Here is a 25684-nt window from a genome sequence, read left to right as displayed (position 1 = left end):
AAAAAAAAAAAAAAAAAAAAAAAAAAAAAAAACAAAGGGTTTCCACTCCACTTGGCCTCCCGGCTGTTCAAACAGGCCTATCGCACTCCTGCTCTCGCGTCTCTACCTCAGAATTATCTTCCCATGGTCGGCCTGGCTCAGTGCTTCCACTCCTCTAGGTCTTTGCTCATCTGTCATCTCTCAGGAGGCCTTTTATCACCCATCCTAGCACCCCCTTCCACTCTTCCTTGCTTTTTCATCTTTCTTTCTTCCTTGCTTTTTCGTCTTTCTTTCTTTTTTTCTTTCTTTTTCTTTCTTTCTTTCTTTCCTTCTTTCTTTCTTTCTTTCTTTTTCTTTTTCTTTCTCTTTCTTTCTTTTTCTCTCTCTTTCTCTCTCTCTCTCTCTCTCTCTCTCTCTTTCTCTCTTTCTTTCTTAGACAGAGTCTCACTCTATTGCCCAGGCTGGGGTACAGTGGCATGATCTCGATTCACGCAAACTCCACCTCCCAGGTTCAAGTGATTCTCCTACCTCAGCCTTCTGAGTAGCTGGAATTACAGGTGTGCGCCACCACATCCAGCTAATTTTTGTATTTTTAGTAGAGACCAGGTTTCACCATGTTGGCCAGGCTGGTCTCGAACTCCTTACCTCAAGTGATCCACCCGCCTCAGCTTCCCAAACTGCTGGGATTACAGGCGTGAGCCACCACGCCTGGCCTTCCCTGCTTTTTTTCTGTAGCACTTTGAATCATCTGACAACTTATATCATTTACGTTCTTTGTTTACCCTTTCTCCTCCTTTAGAACTCTGGCTCACTGCTTTATCCTCAACACTAGCAATTCAATGAATATCATACCTATGGGAAAAGAAGAGGGGTGGGGAAGAAAGGGAGGAAGGGGATAGAAAGGAAGGATTAAAGGTCTTTCAAATTTCCCTATTTTCATAAGACAGCACTGCCAAGACCCCTGATAACCTTGGACATCCCCACATAGCCACATAGCCAAGGCCTGACTGCAGTCTACCCTGAGTCCTGGACAAATGCCTGGATTTCCCTGGCAGCAAGGTTTCCTTTTTTTTTTTTTTTTGATTGAGTGAGGAGACTTTATTGATGGCACACGACAAGGTGGGGCTCCCTAGGTGTCTCCCTCTTCACGCGGTCTGCGTGGAAACTGTGAGGAGGGGAGATTCTCCGTGTGGTGGGGCCTGAGTGGTGCAGGGACTCTCCAGCAGTGAGGGCCTCTCTCTTCCTCTCGTGCTCTCACTGGGTCTGGTGGTCCAGGGGTCTTACTCCTTGGAGGCCATATAAGCTCTACCACCCTGTTGCTGTAGCCAAACTCATCGTCCTATCAGGAAATGTGTTTGACAAAGTGGTCATCGAGGGCAATGCCAGCTCCAGCATCGAAGGTGAAAGAGGGGGTGTCGCTGTTGAAGTTGGAGGAGACGACCTGGTGCTCGGTGTAGCCCCGGATGCCCTTGAGGGGCCCTCCAAAGCCTGCTTCACCACCTTCCTGATGTCATCCTATTTGGCAGATTTTTCCAGATGGCAGGTCAGGTCCATGACTGACACGCTGGCAGTAGGGACACAGAAGGCCATGCCAGGGAGCTTCCGGTTCAGCTCAAGGATGACCTTGCCCACAGGGCTTCCCTATCTTATAGAAGAGTCTCACAAGGGTGTTTCTCATCTATGTCTCTAGTTTAGTTGAGACTAGGGCTTTCCATCTTCTCCTTTCTCTGCACCCCCTACAAGTTGCTTCACTTTAGGAGAGAGCCACAGGTTTCTGTGTAAGTCTCTTGCTGAAGTTTACAGTTTGTTCCTTGACAGAGTGACCTACCACTCATAACACCTGTCATCCGACCTCTGAGACTGGCAATGCTGTCTCATGGGATTAGAGATGCAGGGAGCTGACATCATGTTGGTCTTGATTTTGCTGTTTTGTGAGGCCTGAGAATTGCTTAACTGCTTGAAACTCCTCACCTTCACCTTGTCTCTGTGGACACAGATATTCCTTGGAGTACTATACAGTCCCAATTAATAGAGCTTTCAATACTCATTTTGCAGCTCATCATTAAAATTCATGTTTAGTAACTGATGTAAAATAACGAATTGTTTACCTAACAACTATTGTTATACATGATACACACATACACACACACACACACACAGAGAGAGAGAGAGAGAGGGAGAGAAAGAGAGAGAGAGAGGGAGAGAGAGAGAGAGAGAGAGAGAGAGAGCGCTAAGGTCAGAATACCATGGAGGAAAAGAATAGAAGAATCTGGTGGTCAATTCCCTTACATTCTTCTGTTGACAAATTTACTTGTTGGGACCTTCACTTATTTCATCAAAAGATGGTGGCTAATTATATAATTTATTACTCAGAAGCTTTTTATGTATTTATTTGTTTTGGAGACAGGGTCTCACCATGTTGCCCAGGCTGGAGTGCAGTGATGTGATCATAGCTCACGGTAGCCTCCACTTTCTATGCTCAAGCAATCCTCCAGCCTCAGCCCCAGGAGTAGCTGGGACTACAGCCACACACCATGCCTAGCTTTTTTTTTTTTTTTTTTTTTTTTTTTTTTTTTGTAGATACAGGGTTTTGTCATGTTGCCTAGGCTGGTCTTGAACTCCTGGGCTCAAGCAATCCTCCTGCCTCAGCCTCCCAAAATGCTGGGAGTACAGGTGTGAGCCACCACAGCCGGCCATCACTCAGAATCTTAAGTCATTGTCAAACAATGGAAAGCATACAAATCAAACAGTAGTCCAATTCTAGAATATAAAAAGAAAGCTCTAATATTCAAAGACCAAACAGATTTTACAGGACTGTCATTACTGTCATTAAAAAGTAAAACTGGCCAGTTGTGATGGTGCGTATCTGTAATACCAGCACTCTGGGAGGCCGAGGTGGGAGCATTACTTGAGCCCAGGAGTCTAAGACCAGCCTGGGCAACATGGTGAGACCCCATCTCTACAAAAAGTACAAAAATTAGCCAGGCTTGGTGGCATGCTCCTGTAGTCCCAGCTACTCGGGAGGCTGAGGTGGGAGGATCACTTGTGCTTGGGAGGAGGTTGCAGTGAGCTGAGATGATACCATTTAGCCTGGGCAACAGAGCAAGATCCTGTCTCAAAAAAAAACAAAACAAAACTGATTCTTCAGAATAGGATATCAAATATGTAAAGTAATAATTTGAGAAACATGAAAAAGTGTTATGTGTGAAGAAAATCAGAAGATTGAATCTGTATTATTTTAATGTAAAAGCATGCACATATGTGAAACAAAGTAGAAGGGAACACTAAAGAAAAAATGGGTGTGATTGGGTCATGGGAGCATGTTTGTTACTTTTTGGTTGTAATGTTTGTGTGATACAAGAGGGAGAGAAATTACTTTCGAAATGTACTTGTTAATTTTAGCAAAATCCTTGTGGAAATTAAACTGCTAGTTTTAAAATACAACACAAGCACTAAAATAATAGAGGTTATGTTTCATTTTTATTAACTTAGTTTTGCCATGGTTGAGACTGGATTCACCACAGTTCAATTTATCAAGCACTTAACTATGTGTTCCGCACATAATAATCATCTTAGCATAGAGGATCATCTCTTCTAATCCTCACAAGAGATACTATTTTTATCACTTCATAGAGGAGGTTAATAAACTTGACTAGGTCATAAGATCTTCAGTTGAAGTTAGGATTTCAACCCAGAGCCAAGTAATGTAACGGCTGATGTTTTCCATAGAGAAAATGTAAGCTGAGATGATGCTCAAACTATAAATCTGGAACCTTAGGGGGACAAAAACGTATGGATGTCTCCTTCCTATTACTTTAGCATTTTAATTAGACCCGTGTGTCTCTATTTGTTTTTGGACATGCAAGCTGCTTGCAGTTCATCATAGCGAACTCACACAATTCATTTGATGAAACACAAACCTGTTCTTACAAACTCACTGTCATCTCTTTTTAATCTTACTAACTCCGATAAAAATCACATTGCACTTTACCCTGTGTAACCTCCAATGATCTCTGACGGAAAGCCAAATCTTCTTTGTGTGTTTGCTTTATGGACAGTTAGGTTCTACACAGGTACTTAAACATGAAAATTGAAATCATAGAGGCTGGGCACCGTGGTTCAAGCCTGTAATCCCAGCACTTTGGAAGGCCGAGGCAGGCGGATCACCTGAGGTCAGGAGTTCGAGACCAGCCTGACTAACATGGTGAAACACTGTCTCTACTAAAAATACAAAAATTAGCTGGGCTGGTGGCCCGTGCCTGTAATCCCAGCTACTCAGGAGGCTGAGGCAGGAGAATCGCTTGAACCCGTGAGGCGGTGGTTGGAGTGAGCCAGGATCACGCTATTGCACTCCAGCCTGGGACACGAGGGCGAAACTCTGTCTCAAAAAATAATAATAATAAATAAAGCACAGAAACTATACCAGAAAATAGGAAACAAAACGAACAGTGAAGAGAGTGAGAAAAGGAGGCAGATATGTAGAAGAGGAAAAGGAAGGGGGCCCAAGTGAGGCCGGAAAAACCGGGGAGGAGGAGGGGGCTCATTAGGTCAGAAGCAACCTGCCGTCTTCTAAGTTCTGGCCAAGGGTAGATCAACGGATCCAGATTCCTGAGTTTTAAAATGTTATTAGGCTGCTTCATCACTTGTCCCTGACGTTGCAGCGACTCCGATGGTAACTTTAGTCTCCATTGCTTGGAGCAGCCACAGTGTACACCGGACAGGATATTCCGCGCAGCTGTTGCTGAACTCAAGGCAACTCCTATAGCCTTTCTCTTTTCGGGGCTCAAGATTCCTTGCATTATTGCCCATAGGCATGTTTTATCCCACACTCCTTCTCCCTTTTATCTTGATTTTCGTGGTGCTGGGGAGTCTGCAGGGATTCCATGGCGACGGGTTCACTGGGACAGGGGCTGGGGTTGTGCGTCCCTGAGGCAAAGCAAATACAGAAAAGCGAATAGAGATAGAGGGCTAAGACTCCCAGGCACTGAAAGGTAGAAACTGGGTTATAAGGGAGAGGGGAGCACAGACGCCCGGAGAGAGCCTGCCCTCGGGATACCACTGGCGGTAGGCTGGCCTCCGAACAACTAGAAGGTCCAAGCCCTGAGCATCTGGTTACCCGGGCAACTTTATGGTCTCGCGATACAGACCTCGCGCCTGCGCACTGCCGCTGTAGGGGGCCCGGTCCGGAGCCTCCACCCCGGGGCCTAAACTCGAATCTAAAAGATGGGGCCTCGTTGTGTTGTTTCCGGGCCGCGCGACGCTGTGGGCTGCTTTCCCCTTTCTGGAGTGACCTAACACAGGATAACGAAACCTGCAGTGCTCCTAGCGCTTCCGCTCCGCCCCGTCGCGTCTGGGAGGCGAAGCCGCGCGGCGAGCGCTCTGCGCATGCGCAGCGCAGGCGCACTTGGAGCCGGTGCTGTAACCCTCAGGTGAAGGCGGATCCGCCATCGTGAGTTCCAGGTGGGCGCGCGGGGCCCACGTAGGGCAGGAGGCCAGCCCCGGGGGGATCGGGCCCGGGACTCCACGGAATCTGGAGGCCGAAGCCCGCGCGCACGCAAGGCTTCCGCTGCTTCCCCGACGCCTCTTGCGTGGCCGCGGAACCCGCCGCCCTCTCGGTTGGGCTACCAAGTCCCGGGCCAGGCGTGTGCACCCAGAGCTTCTGCGCCTCTCCTCGGGCTCCTCTGCTGGATTGCAGCGCCGGCTGGGCACCAGGAGTGCAAAGCGAAAACCGCACGCCGGCCGTTCTGTTCTCCACGGTCTCCAAGGAGACACGGACCGATCCAGGGGCGGCATGCAGTGGGGAGGTGAGCTTTGGGTCGGCCGTCGCCCCTCGGCTACCGGCGGGATCCAGAAACCGGAAGTCACCACCGATACCCTTCTCACCTTTACTCCCAGCTGGTCACTACTGTGTCGGGAGATTCTACCTTCTTTTCCGACTAACATGTATTTCTCTCCAGTCCTTTCTGCGGTGTCTCTAGTGTAGGCCACCGCCATTTCTAACCTGGACGACTCCGGAGGCGTGTTTGCTGCTCAAGGATTCTTCCTTTGCCCAGATCCACAAAGATCTATAACGTCTTTCTAATCATGACGCCTCTGCTTTAGACGTTAAAGTTGCTTCACACTGGAAGGCCTGCAAAGGTCTTCATTATCTGGTCCTTACCCACCTTTCCTAGTTTCTCACTGCTTTCTCTAGCATCTCTGCCCCAGCCACATTGAACTTATTGGAACTTGCTTTTTTTTTTTTTTTAAGACATAGCAGTCGCCCAGGCTGGAGTGCAGTGGCGCGATCCTGGCCCACTGCAACCTCCTCCTGCTGGGTTCAAGCGATTCTTCTGCCTCAGCCTCCCGAGTAGCTGGGACTACAGGCGCGCACCACAACGCCCGGCTGATTTTCGTATTTTTAGTAGAGACGGGTTACCATGTTGGTCAGGCTGGTCTCGATCTCCTGGCCTTAAGTGATCCGCCCGCCTGGGCCTCCCAGAGTGCTGGGATTACAGGCGTGAGCCACCTTGCCAGCCAACTTCTTTCTTTTAATGCTGAGATACCTTTCTTTACTCCATACTCCCTTTGGTTGGCATTGTTTAGAGGTAGGTTAAGAGGTCCGGCCGGGCGCCTCTTAGTCCCAGACTAAGTGCTCACGCCTGTAGTCCCAGCACTTTGGGAGGCCGAGGTGGTTGGATCACAAGGTCAGGAGATCGAGACCATCCTAGCCAACATGATGAAACCCCATCTCTACTAAAAATACGAAAATTAGCCGGACATGGTGAAGCGCGCCTGTACTGTAGTCCCAGCTACTCGGGAGGCTGAGGCAGGAGAATCGCTTGAGCCCGGGAGGCAGGCGGAGGATGCAGTAAGCCGATATTGTGCCACTGCACTTCAGCCTGGCGACAGAATGAGACTCCGTCTCAAAAGGGGGGGGAAAAAAAAGCAGTTCCTCTATGAGGACTGCCTTTTCCTACCCCCTCAACTAAGCTAGGCCTTTGCTGGATATTCCCTAAGCATCCTGTAGTTCCCTGACCTTCATGTGCATCAGGCTTTATTGTATAATTACCTGGTAATATTTTTTCCTTGTGGACTCTAAGCTCACTGAGGTCTGCGACAAAAAAATACTTATGGCCTGGCACATCCTGGATAATCCAGAAAGGTGGTGCCTGCGGCTGAGGATGGGAGTGGTATTCCAGGCAGAGGGACTAATGTATATAGACTTGAAAGTGGGAAAATGCTGGCCTCATTAAATAGTATGTGGTTCGGTGTTGAGGTCCTGTGCTTGGTGGAGCCTAAGGAGAAAGAGGCTGGTGGGAGATTGAGACTGGAGATTGGAGGGCCTTTTATGTCACATTAGAGTTTGGGTGGGGCATGATAGCTCATGCCTGCAGCCCAGCACTTTGGGAGGCCGAGGCTGAGGGATTGCCTGAGCCTGGGAGTTGAAAACCAGCCTGGGCAACAAAGCAAGACCCTGTCTCTACGGAGTTGTTTTTTTTTTTTGTTTTTTTTTTTTTGAGACAGAATCTTACCCCGTTGCCCAGGCTGGAGTGCCGTGGTGCAATTTCGGCTCACTGCAGCCTCTGCCTCCTGGGTTCAAGCGATTCTCATACCTCAGCCACCCAAGTAGCTGGGATTACAGTTGCACATCACCACACCTGGCTAATTTTTGTATTTTTAGTGTAGACCGGGTTTCACCGTATTTGCCAGGCTGGTCTCGAACGCCTGACCTCAAGTGATCCATCCAGCTTGGCCTCTCAAAGTGCTGGGATTACAGGCGTGAGCCACCGTGCCCAGCCTATACAGAAAATTTAAAAATTAAAAAACTTTTCTGGGCTTGGTGGTGTGCGCCTATAATCCCAGCTACTTAGCAGGAGGCTGAGGTGGGAGGATTGCTTGAATCCAAGAGTTCAAGGCTGCAGTGAGCCATGATCAAACAACTGCATTACAGCCAGGTGACAGGGCAAGACTGTCTAGTAAAAAGTGTTTGCCCTTGATCTATAGGCAGCAGAGGCCTCTTGAGACACAGCTCTAAAAGGACCTCAGCAAAGCCTTATTTTTCTCCCTTTCTCTAAATCTATAAAATCTTACCAGTCAGTATTTTGTTTCTGGATTATATTGCATGAGATTATGCTTATCCAAACTACTTGGCTCTCTTTACCTCCCTAGCAGATTCTGCAGGCGGGAGAAGTTTATAGCCTGTTTTGCGATCCCTCCGGAGCATGGTTTTAAGTATTTACTCTGTGGTGTTTGGATGCGGAGACATGATCTGACTTGCAGTTGCCAAGAGCTCTGTTCCATCCTATTTGTTTCACCCCTCTGTCACTTATTTCCCTCTTCCTGATCACTTTGAACCTGATGCCAGCCCCTCGCAGTCACTGCATTGCATCTGGATGAGCCACTTTTCTTCCTGATTCCCTGAGCTCTGGGGAGCATAGAGATAATGGGGTCAGGGGGCAGTGTGGCCACTGTGAAGGAAGCAGCTTAGGCCCCAGAAGTCTCCAGCAGTGGGCAGTACCGAGACGACCAGGGTGTGATCTCTCACCCCAAGGAGCTGAATTTGGGTTTTCTGTGGGAAGGTGTCTGGGAAGAGTATCAGAGACCAATAGCGCTCAGGGGGCCCTTCCTCGGGGCTGTCCAGCGTGGAAGCATCCCGTCCTACACCAGTGGTTCCTGATTGCGGTTCTGAATCAGATTCACGGGGGCATTTATTTATTTATTTATTTTGATATGGAGTCTTACTGTCGCCCAGGCTGGAGTGCAGTGGCGCGATCTCAGCCCACTGCAACCTCTGCCTCCTGGGTTCAAGAAATTCTGCCTCAACCTCCCGAGTAGCTGGGATTACTGGCAGGCACCACCATGCCTAGCTAATTTTTTTGTATTTTTTAGTAGAGATGGGATTTCAACATATTGGCCAGGCTGGTCTCAAACTCCTGACCTTGTGATCGACCTGCCTCGGGCTCCCAAAATGCTTTGGTTACTGGCATGAGCCACTGCACCCAGCCTAGGGCAGCTTTTTATAAGCACAGATGCCCAGGTCTTAATCCTGAAGATTCCAATTCAGTAGATCTGGGTTGAGGACCAACCATCTGCCTGTTTTAAGAAGCCACAGGTTATTTTTGAGGTGTAGCAAGGATTGAAAGAACAGAAAACTTGGGATTTGGAAAACTAGTTGTGACTCCGGGCAGTGAGTTAGTTTCCTAATGCACACATTGGGGAATTCTATAGGAATGCTGTGAGAAGCAAATAATCCATGGAGAGAGTGCTTTATACAGCAATACACTACTGAGGCACACTTGCCTTCAACATCAGCTACCAGCCTAGTAAATGGAAGTATAAATGGAAAGGACGTAACTTCCTTTAGTTTTGCCAGGTGGGTCCCTGTGATTCTAACTGAGCCCCAGGAAGGAAGGGAAGAAAACAGGGAAGAGAAAGGAATGTGTATTTGCCTCTGGGAAGGATAAACAGGATATGCCCTCTGGACCAGTAGTTTATAATATTTTCCCCATTAAGCATCCTTCTCATTTTTCCTCAATGGATTAATATCTTTAAATTTCATTACATTTCCCTAGTCTTCATGAAATTGCCAGCCAGAAAAGTCGGCTTGGGGCTCCCCTAAAAAGGAGGAATGGCCGGGAGTGGTGGCTCACACCTGTAATGCCAGCACTCTGGGAGGCTGAGGTGGGTAGATCTCCTGAGGTCAGGAGTTCGAGACCAGCCTGACCAACATAGTGAAACCCCGTCTCTACTAAAATTACAAAAAGTAGCCAGGCATGGTGTTGGGCGCCTGTAATCCCAGCTACTCTGGAGGCTGTGGCAGGAGAATCACTTGAACCTGAGAGGCAGAGGTTGCAATAAGCCGAGATCGTGCCATTTTACTACAGCCTGGGCAACGAAAGCGAAACTGTCTCAAAACACAAAAAAAGAAAGGGGAGTGTATGCCTGCATACATATCAAGTACTGTAGGAAGGATATTTAAGAAATTTAGGGCCCTGGGAGGTAGGGAGACTTACAAACATGGACATGACAGAATTATTTGAAGTCTTAATCATGAGATGACTGTTCAGTTCTTTAAAATACCACACCTGATTGGTTTTGAATGGCAGAGGTCACCAGAGTCCTTGCAGATTGTGCGCTCTACGTGGGTGGACATTGTTTACTGTGAGCCCCAGGACCTAGAACGCCACTTGCACACTGGAGGTGCTCAGATTTTTTTTTTTTTTTTTTTTTTTTTTTTTTGCAGATAGGGTCAGATGTGTTACTGGGCACCGCACGATCATGTTCACTGCAGCCTTGACCTCCTGGGCTCGAGTGATCCTCCCACCTCAGCCTCCCAAGTAGCTGGGACTACAGGTATGCCTCACACTTAGCTAATTTATGTATTTTTTTTTTTTTTGTAGAGGGTTTCTCCATGTTGCTCAACTCATGGGCTGGCTGAAGTGATCTGTCCACCGCAGCCTCCCAAAATTCTGAGACTGAAGGCATGAGCCACTGTGCCAGGCCTAGAATATTTGTTGAATGAATGAATGGAAGCCCAACTAGACAGCATTTTGGAAAACAGTAACAAGTTATAAGATTAATACCATACAGTCACTAAAAGGTTAATTATGAACAAGTAGAAACAGCATATTTTTAATAAATGAAATAGACAAATGGAATTGTACTACGATTGCAATAATGAAAACTTTCACATATTGCTTGTATAGGAATAAAGACAAAGTCATATAAAAAAATGGGGAAAATTAAACCCTCGTCATCCATTGTCCTGAGTTTTTTTAAAGGGCCCCAGTAGAGCCTTTAAAATGGGGTAAGAAATGGGGAAAAATAAAATTACTTAATCTTTAAAAAGAAGACAAGTGTATGCTCACCTAATTGGACTTATATAATGAGGCTTGCTCTAGCTTATCAAGAATCAGAATACAGGCTGGGCGCAGTGGCTCACGGCTGTAATCCCAGCACTTTGGGAGGCCGAGGCGGGTGGATCACCTGAGGTCAGGAGTTTGAGACCAGCTGGGCAACATGGTGAAACCCCATCTCTACTAAAAAAATAGAAAAATTAGCTGGGCTTGGTGGCGGGTGCCTGTAATCCCAGATACTCGGGAGGCTGAGGCAGGAGAATCGCTTGAACCCAGGAGGTGGAGGTTGCAATGAGCCGAGATTGTGCCATTGCACTCCAGCCTGGGCAACAAAAGTGAAATTCTGTCTCAAAAAAAAAAGAGAGAGAGAGAGTACAACCAAGATACTCTTAAGTTATGCAATTGTCACTAACATGAATTTTTTCTGTTGTCATTTTGCTTCTTGGAAGGATTTTAAAAATGGCTGCAGCTCCTCAAGCACCGGGGCGGGGATCTGTCCGTAAGACGAGACCTCTGGTTGTGAAGACGTCGTTGAACAACCCATACACCATCTGCTGGAGCCCTCTGGAGAGCGAGGATATGCACTTCATCCTACAGACGCTTGAGGACAGGCTTAAAGCTATTGGACTTCAGAAGATTGAAGATAGGAAGAAAAAGAACAAAACCCCTTTTCTGAAAAAAGAAAGCAGAGAGAAATGCAGCAATGCTGTTGATATTAGTGAGGATCTGAAGGAGAAAACAGACGCTAAGCAGCAAGTGTCAGGGTGGACGCCTGCACACATCAGGAAGCAGCTTGCCATTGGCGTTAACGAAGTTACCAGAGCCCTGGAAAGGAGTGAACTGCTGTTAGTTCTGGTGTGTAAATCAGTCAAGCCTGCCATTATCACCTCACACCTGATTCAGTTAAGCCTCAGCAGAACCGTCCCTGCCTGTCAGGTCCCCCGGCTCAGTGAGAGAATCGCCCCCGTCATTGGCTTAAAATGTGTTCTAGCCTTGGGCTTCAAAAAGAACACCACTGACTTTGTGGACGAGGTAAGAGCCATCATCCCCAGAGTCCCCAGTTTAAGTGTACCATGGCTTCAAGACAGAACTGAAGATTCTGGGGAAAGTTTAGAGACTGAACCTCTGGAAAGCCAAGACAAAGAGCTTCTGGACACTTCATTTGAAGATCTGTCAAAACCTAAGAGAAAGCTTGCTGACGGTCAGCAGGCTTCTGTAACATTACAACCCCTTAAAATCAAGAAACTGATTCCAAACCCTAATAAGAAAAGGAAACCACCCAAAAGTAAAAAAGCTACTCCAAAGTAATCTTGCATAAACTTGCCATGTCATACTGTTTGTGAAAGCACACCTTGTGAAGAAGCCTTACAACTAATAAAATGAGTTATATTTACATAGATTCATACAGTCCTGTTTGGTAATATTCAAATGTGTAAGACTCTTTGTAACTATGGCACAGATATTAAGTGCAGGAAATATTCAAAAATAGGAATACCCAAACAGAAGTTTATTGAAACTAGTGTTCATGCGTATTTAAATTGACTTCTTCCTTTTCTTTTTTTGAGACAGAGTTTCACTCTTGTCCAGACTGGAGTGCAATGGTGCGGTCTCGGCTCACTGCAATCTCTGCCTCCCAGGTTTGGGCAATTCTCCTGCCTCAGCCTCCCGAGTAGCTGGGACTACAGGTGTGCACTACCATGCCCAGCTAATTTTTGTATTTTTAGTAGTACCATGTTGGCCAGGATGGTTTCCATCTCTTGACCTCGTGATTTGCCCACCTCAGCCTCCCAAAGTGCTGGGATTACAGCTGTGAGTCACGGTGCCTGGCCTTTTTTTTTTTTTATTAAACAGAGTCTTACTCTGTCACCCAGGCAGGAGTGCAGTGGCACAATCTCGGCTCACTGCAACCTCTGCCACCTGGGTTCAATGATTCTCCTCTCTCAGCCGCCTGAGTAGCTGAGATTACAGGTGCGTGCCACCACACCCAGCTCACTTTTTTGTATTTTTAGTAGAGATAGAGTTTCACCATGTTGGTCAGGCTGGTCTTGAACTCCTCACCTCATGATCTGCCCGCATCGTCCTCCCAAAGTGCTGGGATTACAGGCCTGAGCAGCCGTGCCCGACCTAAATTGACTTTTTCAAAGGCTGGTAGAGTGCCTGTGAGCAAGAATATTGGTGTCCTACAACGCTTAGCATTTTCCTATCAAACCTTGAAAATGTGCCACAGTAAATGTTCTAGTCAGTCAGGTAGATGGAACTGAATTGGGGAAGCATTATCAGTTTTAAAGGAAAGATTCCAAATGCCAAGCAATCTATTGTCTTCAGGAGCAATAATCATTTTTCACTTCATGTCAATTTGACTTTTAGGTAGGAATAGACATGGGCTTGGGAGAAAGGCTTAATATTTACAGAAAAAATAGCAACAACACAGAGAAAGCCAGATAAGGTATTTTGATTGGGAACAGTTCACCCCCATTACGTGATTCACTTACCTCCTTGGAAATCTAACATGTATAAAAGCTATTATGGTAATTGGATGAAATGTGGCCAAAAGATAAAAAAAAACTGAGGAGCTTGTGTTCTCAGAGGTGGGTGTGTGACAAGAGTCCTTCAGGTTAGGAAATGGAGCATAACCAGTGCTCTCTGTTAAGAGTGTTTACTGTTTACAGTGTGTATGGAAAAGTTAGTTTCTGTAATTTAGAAGGAAAGTATTACTAAAGATTTTTCCAGCTGAAAGTCTGGCTGACTCATGGGTTATGTCACCTCTTGATTTAAATTTTACTTAGTGCCATCTTGGCCAAAAAGAAAAAAAAAAAAGATACCTTATTGAATGGAACATTTTCATTACAGACAAAGTACACTATAATGCAGTTTTAAATCTACAAGACACTATATATCGCATTTAAATTTAGTTTTAATAGCTACTTCATAAGCAGTTTAATTCTCAAAAATGTTAATTAGCAATCTGCTTCTGTTATAGAGGCAAATGTAGTTATTCTATTTAAAAGTGATTAATAATTTGATAACGAATTATGTAAATGACTCTTTAAAGGAGCAGTGTAACTATCACCATGAGGTAAGCGCATGACAAAATTTCCAACTGGCAGTTCTGCAATTATATTATTTTTGACATGGAGTCTCAGTCTGTTGCCCAAGCTGGAGTACAGTGGTGTGATCCCAGCTCACTGCATCCTCCACCTCCTGGGTTCAAGCGATTCTCCTGCCTCAGTTTCCTGAGTACCTGGGATGACAGGTGCGTGCCACCATGCCTGGCTAATTTTTTTATTTTTAGTAGAGATAGAGCTTCACCACGTTGACCAGGCTGGTCTCAGACTCCTGACCTCAAGTGATCTGCTCACCTCGGCCTCCCAAAGTGCAGGGATTACAGGTGTGAGCCACCGCACCTGACCGATTCTGCAATTATTTGAAAACCTACTTTGCATAGACTTTGTGCCATGAAAATGAGTGGGAAGTAAATTCCTAAATTAGAGCTTTCACTCCAGGTTAAGTCAAAATCTCCTTTACTTAATGCCAGTATCTCAAACCCTGTTCCAGTGAATGAGGACCGTTTTGTTTCTTGAAGCCTTTCTCCTGTTAGGAAAGAACGCTAAGGAAATTAGGGTGGAACCATCCGAAATTCGAAGTCTTCCATTGTCTCCAAGAAAGGTCCTAATTATGCACTACTGTGGGGCCCACATCGCCCTCTGGTGCTAGTCTCAGGGCTGCCACAGCTGTGGGTTGGTCTTTAGAATCATAACAAACTACAGAAAGGAGAGTTCACCTCCTTCGTAGTGACCAAGGTCAACAAACTCTGTAAAAGGCCAGAAAGTGAGTATCTTAGACTTTGCAGGCCACACAATCTGTCACAACAACTCAACTCAGCTTTGTAGTGTGAAGCAGCCACTGGCAATATGTAAATGAAAGTGGCTGTGGCCAAGTGTGGTGGCTCATGTCTATAATCCCAGTACCTTGGGAGGCCAAACCAGAAGGATCACTTGAGGCCAGGAGTTAAAGACCAGCCCAGGCAACATAGCAAGACCTCGTCTCTACAAAAAATGAAAAAATTAGCCAGGCGTGGTGGTATGCACCTGTAGTCCCAGCTACTCAGGACGCTGAAGCAGGAGGATCATTTTAACCCAGGAGTTTGGGGCTACAGTGAGCTGTAACTGTGCCATTGTATTCTAGCCTGGGCAATAGAGTGAAACCCTGTCCTCAAAAAAAAAAAAAAAAGTATGACCATGTTCCAATAAAACCTTATTGAGGGACACAGGAATTTGAATTTTGTATAATTTGCATATGTCACAAAATGATGTCATTTTTTGGCTTTTTCTCCTCATTCAAGGAAATAAAAACATTCTTAGCCTGTGGGCTATACAAAAACAAGCAATGGCCGGGCACGGTGGCTCAAGCCTGTAATCCCAGCACTTTGGGAGGCTGAGACGGGCGGATCACGAGGTCAGGAGATCGAGACCAGCCTGGCTAACACGGTGAAACCCCGTCTCTACTAAAAATACAAAAAACTAGCCGGGCGTGGTGGCAGGCGCCTGTAGTCCCAGCTATTTGGGAGGCTGAGGCAGGAGAATGGCGTAAACCTGGGAGGCAGAGCTTGTAGTGAGCTGAGATCCGGCCACTGCACTCCAGCCTGGGTGACAGAGCAAGACTCTGTCTCAAAAAAAAAAAAAAAAACAAGCAATGGGCTGGATTTAGCCCACAGGCCATAGTCTGGTGGCCCCTGCCTGGTATAAGATATGACTGGTTTCACTGGACTCATAACTTGAAGGAAATGCCATCATGTCTAAAACAACTCTTTCTGCACTTAACATCCTAGGCACTGGCACTCATAAAGGCAGGAAGAGCATCTACATTTTTTTTTTTTTTTCGAGACGGAGTCTTGCACTGTCACCCAGGCTGGAGTGCAGTGGCACGATCTCGGCTCACTGCAACCTCCGCCTCCTGGGTTCAAGTGATTCTCCTGCCTCAGCCTCCCAGCAGCTGGGATTACAGGTACCCGCCACCACACCCAGCTAGTTCTTTTTGAATTTTTATTAGAGATGGGGTTTCATCATGGTGGCCAGGCTAGTCTCAAACCCTCAAATGTTTCGCCCACCTCGGCCTCCCAAAGTGCTGGGATTACAGGCGTGAGCCACCACGCCTGTAAATAAGATGCCCGGCCAAGGCATCTACTTTGTGGCATCTGAGTTGAGGCCAGGCTACGTGACCTTGGTTAGGATCTTATTTTTCCCATGGATTATTGGCAATATAAACACACATCTGTACGCCATGAAAGTTTTTCAAATTCTGGATTAAAAACACCATCAGTAACAAAATTATGAATACTTATTTACAAATAAGACATTTTCCATTAGCATGACACATGACAGTTTTCATGATAAAGTCAGCATAGAGGAGTATGTGCAATTTTGCATAAGTAATAAAAACATTCAAACTATCAATGCCCTGATAGCATGAATAAGTTCCACCAGGCATCTCTTTTGACTTTACAGTTTTTATTTCCTTTTCTTCATATATCCTTGATGTTGCTGAGAAGAAACTGAACTTTGCACAACAGCAGAAAAGTCTATAGTTAGTCGTGGGCACAGGCTCTTTCTTTTTTCTTCTTTTGTTTGAGACGGAGTCTTGTGCTCTGTCACCCAGGCTGGAGTGCAGTGGCTCGATCTCAGCTCACTGCAACCTCACCTCTCTGGTTCAAGTGATTCTCCTCCCAAGTAGCTGGCATTACAGGCACACGCCACCACACCCAGCTCATTTTTGTATTTTTAATAGAGACAGGGTTTCACCATGTTGGCTGGGATGGTCTCCATCTCCTGACCTTGTGATCCGCCCGCCTCGGCCTCCCAAAGTGCTGGGATTACAGGCGTGAGCCACCGCACCCGGCCACAGGCTCTTACAGAGAGCGTAGTGAGTGCTTGCACAAAACTTTGCTTTTGAAGCAATCCACTGACCTGGTGAAGATCAAAGTACAAACTTGTATGTTTATTGATTTGGCAACTCTGCTTATGGAGAAATACATGTACTAGTCACCAGTACATTTTAATATTGCTCTGCACTTAAATAACCCCCACCTGTCACTGAGCTACAGAAGTGTTGATTCCATAAATGTTCCCAGTGATACCATGTAAGGTGATACCAGTAAAAAAAATTTCCAAATGGATCTTTTGTTCTGTTACATGGACAAATGTACCATCACTTAAGAAACAGAAATGCAGCAGCTTATCTCCACACAATAGCAAAGACTTTCTTACACGACTATAACTTCTACTTAGTCCGTAGAAAACCAGTCCCTTTTCGAAGGGTGAAAAAATACCTCTCTTCAAGAGACAGGCAAAAATTTGAAAATCACAAGACTGTGCTCTTTATAGCCTTTCATCCCTCCCACAAATAGGTCAACAGTGAAAAAAGAATGAACTTTAATATTCTAGCTAGAAATGTGTACAAATGTCACATGTGGACTTTTGTCATCTTTTCTGATTATCGACTACTTCAATTTCACTTGAGTTGTGCTTTTATTCTTCTTTGGAATGGCAGTTCCAGAAATCATTAAATATTAACAAATGATGATGTCAGAGTTCTAGAAATAAAAATATCCATCTATTGTAGTACTAGTCCAACCTGAAGGGAGGGAAGAAATGGAATAGTAAGAAAAATTAGATCGCGATGTAGTACAACAGATCAGTCTTTCTAAAAGCTGTCATAAGGCTCAGCTCACACCTGTAATCCCAGCACTTTGGGAGGCCAAGGCAGGTGGATCACCTGAGGTCAGGAGTTGGAGACCAGCCTGGCCAACATGGTCAAACCCCATCTCTACTAAAAATGAAAAAATTAACCAGGCATGGTGGTGGACACAATCCCAGCTACTCGGGAGGCTGAGGCAGGAGAATCACCTGAACCCGGGAAGCGGAGGTTGCAGTGAGCCGAGATCACGCCATTGCACTCCAGCCTGCGGACAGAGCGAGACTCCATCTCAAAAAATAAAATAAAAAATAAATAAATAAATATAATAAAATAAAAAACAAAATAAAATAAAATAAAGCTGTCTTAAGCCTAAGTGAAGGAAGTGTGAAATTGTCTAGGTACATTTGTTGAGTTTACAAGGGCTATATCCACTTCACTTACCTTTTCAGAATCTGTACCTGGACACCTCCAATTGTACAGGTAATACTGCAAATTGCCATCTCCTATACCAAACTTGAGTTTTTCCAAGAATGTCTTATTTTCCATCAAATCCAGTGCGTTGAATACATCAAATCCTTTCTGCCAATTTAAAAAGGATTTAAAATTTAAAACAAAGGACTAGTGTTTTCTGTATTACATATCTCAGTGTAACAATTCTACTACTAATAGCTTGAATATGCATTTCTAATAGAATTTAATGTCTGTGATATATAGCATAGGTTAAGAATTCAGGGTCGGGTGCCGTGGTTCATGCCTGTAATCCCAGCATTTTGGGATGCCGAAGTGGTTGGACCACTTGAGGTCAGGAGTTCGAGGCAGCCTGAAAAACATGGTGAAACCCCATCTCTACTAAAAATAACAAAAATTAGCCAAGTGTGGTGGTGCATGCCTGCAGTCCCAGCTACTCAGGAGGCTGAGGCAGGAGAATTGCTTGAGCCTGGGAGGTGGAGGTTGCAGTGAGCCGAGATCATGCCACTGCACTCCAGCCTGAGTGACAGAGTGAGACTCTGTCCTTTTTTTTTTTTTAAAAAAAAGGAAGAATTCAGTTTAAAATTGTCTTATAAAATTAGCAGTGTGGCTGGATGTGGTGGTTCACACCTGTAATCCCAGCACTTTGGGAGGCTGAGGTGGGAGGATCACTGGAGCCCAGGAATTTGAAACCAGCCTGGGCTGCAGGTATAGGTATAGGTACAGGACATTGTCTCTACAAAAATAAAAAGATTGACTGGGCATGGTGGTGTGCGCCTGTGGACCCAGTTACGCAGGAGGCTGAGGCAGGATTGCATAAGCCCAGGAGGTCAAGGTTGCAGTGAGCTGTGATTGTACCAGTGCACTAAGCCTGAGCGACAGAGAGCCTCTCTCAAAAAACAAACAAAAAACTATAGTGAATCCGAAGAAGTCAGCACGAAAATTCAGAAATGCTGAATCCCAAAAATGTTAAAAATGTAGTATGATGGCTGTCACTGGCATAAAATTACTTACGAAGATTTCAGAAAATATTTTATTCACGTTTAATTTACTTATTTTTAATTTTTTTGAGACAGAGTCTCACTCTGTCACCCAGGCTGTAGTGCAGTGGCATGATCTCGGCTCACTGCAACCTCCACCTCCCAGATTTAAGCAATTCTCCTGCGTTAGACTTCCTAGTAGCTGGCATTACAGGTGTACACCTCCATGCCCAGTTAATTTTTTTGTATTTTTAGTAGAGACGGGGTTTCACCATGTTGGCCAGGCTGGTCTTGAACTCCAGACCTCAAGTGATCCACCCTCCTTGGCCTTCCAAAGTGCTGGGATTACAGGTGTGAGCCACTGCGCCCAGCCTTGTTCCTGTTTTAGAAGGGAATAGTTGTCAAGATGGTTTCATCTCCAGGATTATTAATTATCAGCCTTTGTAAGTCCTACCTTGGCTGAAGCTATTGCCCAGGGACCAAAGTTGTAAAGACTTTAAATAGTATGCAGGCGAGGCGTGGTGGCTCATGCCTGTAATCCCAGCACTCTGGGAGGCCGCGGCAGGTGGATCACCTGAGGTCAGGAGTTCGAGACCCGCCTGGTCAATATGGTGAAACCCTGTCTCTACTAAAAATACAAAAATTAGCCATGCGTGGTAGCACGCGCCTATAGTCCCAGCTACTCGGGAGGCTGAGACAGGAGAATCGCTTGAACATGGGAGGTGGAGGTTGCAGTGAGCCAAGACTGTGCCACTGCACTCCAGCCTGGGTAACACAGCAAGACTCCATCTCAAAAAAAAAAAAAAAAAAAAACAACACAAATAGTATGTTTGCTTTGGGCTGATACTGGGAAATACGTTTAAGTAAAATTTTAATGGTAAAACATTAAATGTCTTTAAAATGTCAGACAACAATACTATGCAAAATGTGATATAGAAGAAGCACTTTTTATTTTTCTTTCTCAGGGTTTTTACCTTAAATAACTAATTACTGGCCATATTTTGGAAGTGTTGAAAAAAAGCTGACAATCTGAGGATGATGTTGACTTGGGGATTCAAAGGCACAGGTAAGAGATTTTTATTTTATTTTAATTAATTAATTAATTTGAGACAAGATCTCACTCTGTTGCCCAGAGTGCAACGGTGGAATGCAATGGTGCGATCTCGGCTCACTGCAACCTCCACTCCCAGGTTCAAGTAATTCTCCTGCCTCAGCCTCCCAAGTAGCTGGGATTACAGGTGTGTGCTATCACACCCAGCTAATTTTTGTATTTTTAGTAGAGACAGGGTTTCATCATGTAGCCTGGCTACAATTAAATGTTGAATTTAATTCCTTTAATTTTAAAATTCAGAGACTATTTGGTTGAATTAAAAAATCGCTGCTAGTTATTCACTCAACACAAATATTCACTCATGTATTAATATTTTCTTTATATTATGGAATCATATCTTTTTCTTATATTCATTATATTACTTCCTAATAGATGGGCTTTATACATCCTTTTTTTTTTGAGACAGTTTCTGTCACCCAGGCTGGAGTGCAGTGGTGCAATCTCAGCTCACTGCAACCTCTGCCTCCCAGGTTCAAGCAATTCTCCTGCCTCAGCCTCCCGAGTAGCTAGGATTACAGGCACACACTACCAAGCCTGGCTAATTTTTATATTTTTAGTAGAGACGAGGTTTCACCATATTAGCCAGGCTGGTCTTAAACTCCTAACCTCAGGTGATCCACCCATCTTGCTCTCCCAGAGTGTTGGGATTGCAAGCCTGAGCCACCATGCCCAGCCTTATGTATTCTAAGGGTTAAACATTTATAATTTATATATTTTGTCTTTTTGTTAAACTGCAACAAAATTAATAATGAAAATAGCCTCTAAAGTTTCAAAAGAAACTTATCAAAATTCTTCCTTTGATGATCGATAGATTTTTAAAAATATTGCATATGGCCGGGTGCGGTGGCTCAGGCCTATAATCCCAGCACTTTGGAAGGCCGAGGCGGGTGGATCACAAGGTCAGGAGATGGAGACCATCCTGGCTAACACAGTGAAACCCCGTCTCTACTAAAAATACAAAAAAATTAGCTGGGCGTAGTGGTGGGCGCCTGTAGTCCCAGCTTCTTGGGAGGCTGAGGCAGGAGAATGGCGTGAACCCGGGAGGCGGAGCTTGCAGTGAGCCGAGATCGCGCCACTGCACTCCAGCCTGGGCGACACAGCAAGACTCCGTCTCAAAAAAAAAAAAAAAAAAAATCTTGCATAAATTCCACCTGTGTGGAAGAAAACACGATGTCTTCTATAGTTTGGCACAGACATTTGGAGAACCAAACGGCATGAACAGGGAGTGGCTTACCGATTTGGCGAGGATGAGCGCGTCGCTCATGAGGTCCAGCAGGGGCGTCTCTGTGTGGATGTTGTAGAATGAGTAGGCGGCTTTGAGGCTCTTGTGAGCAGGGTGGTGCATCACCGTGGAGGGGAGCGTATAGAAGCTCAGGAAGTCAGTCAGTTTACCGTTGGGGCTCTAGGAGCAAAGGTGCTGTCAGGCAGAGATCTCCTTGAACCAACTGCATACGTGCATTTCCGCTAACTCTGATCTCTCCCTTGCCCCACAGAAGGAAAAGCAGTAAGTCATACTTCTTTCTCGGCAGTCCAATTTGGGGCCCCTTATATTATGCTGTGTAGAGGCCAAAAAGAGCCTGGAGTTGGGACTTCAGCCTAAGTGCCCGTTGGTGATTTGCACAAAGTTCTTAGGAAGCAGAATGTCATGCCTGTAATCCCAGCACTTTGGGAGGCTGAGGCGGGCAGATCATAAGGTCAGGAGTTCGAGACCAGCCTGACCAACATGTTGAAACCCCATTTCTACTAAAGATACAAAAACTCAGCCAGGCGTGGTGGCACGCCCCTGTAATCCTAGCTACTTGGGAGGCTGAGTCAGGAGACTCGCTTGTACCCGGGAGGCGGAGATTGCAGTGAGCCGAGATTGTGCCATTGCACTCCAGCCTGGGCAACAAGAGCGAAACTCTATCTCAAAAAAAAAAAAAAAAATAGAGGCCAGGCACGGTGGCTCACACCTGTAATCCCAGAACTTTGGGAAGCCGAGGTGGGCGGATCACAAGGTCAGGAGATTGAGACCATCCTGGCTAACATAGTGAAACCCCGTCTCTACTAAAAATACAAAAAAATTAGCCGGGCGTGGTGGCCGGCGCCTGTAGTCCCAGCTACTTGGGAGGCTGAGGCAGGCGAATGGTGTGAATCTGGGAGGCGGAGCTTGCAGTGAGCCGAGATCCTGCCACTGCACTCCAGCCTGGGCAACACAGCCAGACTCGTCTCAAAAAAAAAAGAAAAGGAAAGAAAGATAGAAGCAGAATGTTCTAAAAGGAAAGCTTCCCTCAGGCTGACAAATGAGTCAATTCTTTAGACTCAGGGAACAGTGATAAAAGCAGTTGTTTTTGCAGAAATAAAAGCTTTAAGGATTAGAGGGTTGCCTCTCCAACTAAAAGATACTGTGTACCATCTCACACTTTCTTAGCACAAGGAAATAACTGTATCAGGCCTAGGTACCGCTGGGTAGAGTCCGGAAGCTGTCTGGAAGAGTCTGCAAGCTTGTGAAAGGTCTTACTACTGTACCGAAATATATACATGTGAATAACAGGAGAATTTTGCAGCTATCAAAAATAAGGGATACAATGGATGACATTCATTTCATCATCATTAGCAAACCTTCCAATACAAGAAATTAGCCAGTATTGTTCAGGTTGTTGTAATTAGCTATGGTGGCCTTGCTGACTTTTAGAATATGATGTGTTTGAATTGTGTGGCTGAGGAGGCTGGGCCACACACATGCCATTGCTAGTATTTCTTTCAGCAGAAAAGGGAATTCCAGAAGGATGTATGCTGTGGTTTTCAAATGCTTCTGAGTCATCAGAACTTTCCTCAGCCAGCAAGAAGCTAAAGGGGTTCATCTATAGTGATTCCCTACTGCTCTGTATTAGCAGCTCAGTACTGGAGATGAATTCAACCTTCAGGTTTCATAAGGATTTTAGATTCTTCTAAGAATTTCTCATATCTGTCTCATACACCGAATTACTGCAGGCACCTGCAGAACCTGATTAGGTTCCCCACCCCATTTTCATCATCTGCTTTCAGAAAACTACTTCTTCACATTCAGATTGCTGGTAAAATTACTCTTTCCTCTCTTGCTGTTAAAATGACCTGAGAATCACCAACTGTTGGGGAAGAATGGGACAATCTGTCCATTGTCCCTCACACCCAATCAGCTGTAAAGACTGATTAAAAACAAAAACAAAAAAACGCTCACAACAAAACCCACCACGGCACCATGTCTAGGTTGCTTATAAGCAACTTCTAACAACTTCCAAGGAACAAGTAATCCCTACATTACATACACTGTTCCAGAGAAAAGAGAGGACAAGCTCTTCAACTCATTCTAACTTTACTATCGAAATAGGACAAGGACAGAGTAAGAAGAGGAAATTAATGGCCAACCGCAGTAGTAGTGAGTATGGAAGAAGATCCTAAGTAAAATATTAGCAAACTAGGGCTGGGCATGGTGACTCACACCTGTAATCTCAGCACTTTGGGAGGCTGAGGCGGATGGATTTTCTGAGCTCAGAAGTTCGAGACCAGCCTGGCCAACATGGTGAAACCCAGTCTCTACTGAAATACAAAAAATTAGCAGGGTGTGGTGGCATGCGCCTGTAGTTCCAGCTACTCGGGAGGCTGAGGCACAAGAATTGCTTGAACCCAAGAGGTGGAGGTTGCAGTGAGCAGAGATTGTGCCACTGCACTCCACCCTGGGTGACAGAGCAAGACTCTGTCTCCAAAAAATTTTTTTTTTTAAATTGGGAAACTAAATCTAAAAACAGAGGTAGTCTCGCACAAATGGAAACCAAAAGAATGTGTCACTAGCAGACATACCTGAGACTGGCTAAAGGAATTTCTTCAAATAGAAAGGAAATGATAAAAGAAGGAATACTGAAGCATCAGGAAGGAGGGAAGAATAATAGAAAGAGCAGAAATTTGCTTAATGATGCTTATCCTCAAGCATCACTATAAATCAGTGTTACAAATCATACTTGATGATTAAAACAAAAATCATAATACTATCTGATATTTAAGACAATATTTTAAGGTGGAAAAGATAAAGTGACCTAAATAAAAGGTGACTCAAAGTAATAAATGTTGTTACCAATAGACTATAAGTCACATATATATATATAGTAATACTCATATCAACCATCATAAAAACTATGCAAATATACCCAAATGTACTATAAACAAAACAGAATCCTAAAATATATTCAAGTAACTCACAACAAGGCAAGAAAAAAGAAACAGAGATACAAGAACCAGAAGAAAAAGAAAGAAACCAAATAATCAAATGGCAGACTTAAGCTCTAACATACCAATAACCACCTTATATATAAGTGGTCTAAATACACCAATCAAAAGAAAGGTCGGTAGCGTGGGCAAAGAAACATGACCCAGCTATAGGCTGTTTCCAAAAACTCACTTCAAATTCAATAACATCAATAGTTGGAAAGTAAAAGGATGGAAAAAGACCAAACAATTTTTAAAAAGCAGGTCTGGTCATAGTAATATACGATCAAGTATACTCTGGAGCAAGGAAAATTATTACAAAGAGAGGTATTACATTATGGTACAAAGATCAATCCACTAGCGGGACATAAAGACCCTAAATATACATGTGAGTATCAAACAAGAGCCCCAAAAGACATCAAGAAAAACCGACAGTGTTGGAAGGAGAAATAGACAAATCCACAATTATAGGTGGGGACTTCCATGCCCCTCTCATCAAGTGATAGAACTGCTAGACAGAAAATCAGCATGGAAACAGAACAGCTGAATAACTCAATTAATCAACATGATCCAATTGGCATACAAAGAACACTCAACCCAACAGTAGTGGTATACACATTTCATGCACCCATGGAATATTCATCAAGAAAGTCCATATCCTGAGTAATAAAACGAACCTCAAGAGCCTTAAAATAATCAAAACCATACAGTATGTGTTCTTTAACTGTACTTGAATCAAACTAGAAATCCGTAATAGGGAGACAACAGAAAATCTCTAAACACGGCAAAATTGAATAGCCCAATTTTAAGTAGGGGTGGGCTAAAGATGAAGTTTCAAAGGAAACCAAAAAATACATAGAAGTGAATGACAACAAAGATACAGCATATCAAAATATGTCAGAAATAGCTAAAGCAGTGCAAAGAGGGAAACTGATAGAACTAAATGCTTACTAGTAACAGGGAAAGGTCTCAAGTCAGTAAGTCCCTCCCTCAAGGAACTAGAAAAGAAGAGCAAAATAAACCCAAAGCAAGCAGAAGGAAGGAAAAAGTAAACATAAGGGTAGAAATCAGTGACACTGAATATATGAAAACAACAGGGAATATCCAACAAAAGTCTAGTTCTCTGGGAAATAAATCAATAGACTGATAAAAGTCTAGCAAGATGGACAAAAATAAAGAAAGAGAAGACATGAATCACCAATATATGGGATGAAACAAGAGATATCAGTACAGATCCCGCAGCCACTAAAAGGATAACAAGGGAATACAATGAACAACTTTACGCTCATACATTCAACAATTTAGAAGAAATGGACAAACTCCTCAAAAACTATTAAAACTCAACCAAGATGAAACAGATCATCTGAATGGTGCTATAACCATTAAAGACATTT

The 25684-nt window shown here is 44.6% G+C and overlaps 3 protein-coding genes across 8 annotated transcripts in view; 1 reads left to right on the top strand and 2 right to left on the bottom strand.

Moving 5' to 3' along the window:
* Positions 1–4396: 4396 nt before the first annotated feature.
* On the bottom strand, positions 4397–5144 carry C9H10orf111 (chromosome 9 C10orf111 homolog). The gene is given in 4 exon segments (XM_025397428.1): positions 4397–4459; positions 4461–4760; positions 4762–4792; positions 4794–5144. Coding segments are annotated over 4 exon segments (465 nt in total). The 5' UTR covers positions 4865–5144.
* Positions 5144–12216, top strand: RPP38 (ribonuclease P/MRP subunit p38). Of its 3 annotated transcripts, XM_025397427.1 has the most exons (3): positions 5144–5439; positions 10205–10314; positions 11267–12216. In XM_025397427.1, exon 3 carries the CDS (start codon positions 11277–11279, stop codon positions 12123–12125), a length of 849 nt encoding a protein of 282 aa, XP_025253212.1. In that variant the 5' UTR covers positions 5144–5439; positions 10205–10314; positions 11267–11276; the 3' UTR covers positions 12126–12216. The 3 variants fall into 3 exon arrangements, 2 of the variants coding, with proteins under 2 accessions (XP_025253212.1, XP_025253211.1); XM_025397426.1 differs by lacking the exon at positions 10205–10314; XR_003121218.1 differs by lacking the exons at positions 5144–5439; positions 11267–12216 and adding an exon at positions 5714–5783 and having other exon boundaries at positions 10205–10293.
* Positions 12217–16101: 3885 nt separating this feature from the next.
* The window catches only part of NMT2 (N-myristoyltransferase 2), a 62660-nt gene continuing 53077 nt past the window's right edge, over positions 16102–25684 (bottom strand). For 3 of the 4 annotated variants that reach the window (XM_025397424.1, XM_025397422.1, XM_025397425.1), the window contains 3 exons: positions 21304–21471; positions 17952–18089; positions 16102–17447 (listed from right to left, as the gene is read on the bottom strand). In XM_025397424.1, coding sequence (XP_025253209.1) covers positions 17427–17447; positions 17952–18089; positions 21304–21471 — 327 coding nt within the window. In that variant the 3' untranslated portion in view covers positions 16102–17426. The remainder of the gene's footprint in view (positions 17448–17951; positions 18090–21303; positions 21472–25684) is intronic. The other variant, XM_025397423.1, reaches the window with a different exon arrangement.

This window comes from Theropithecus gelada, chromosome 9 (genome assembly GCF_003255815.1).
Source record: "Theropithecus gelada isolate Dixy chromosome 9, Tgel_1.0, whole genome shotgun sequence".
Lineage (NCBI taxonomy): Eukaryota > Metazoa > Chordata > Mammalia > Primates > Cercopithecidae > Theropithecus > Theropithecus gelada.
The sequence above is the reverse complement of the archived record's forward strand: the minus strand, read 5'-3'. Positions and strand labels throughout refer to the sequence as shown.

Excerpts from the sequence above, each read along its gene's own strand:
- RPP38 (XM_025397426.1), top strand. The coding sequence starts at position 11,277 with ATGGCTGCAGCTCCTCAAGCACCGGGGCGGGGATCTGTCCGTAAGACG.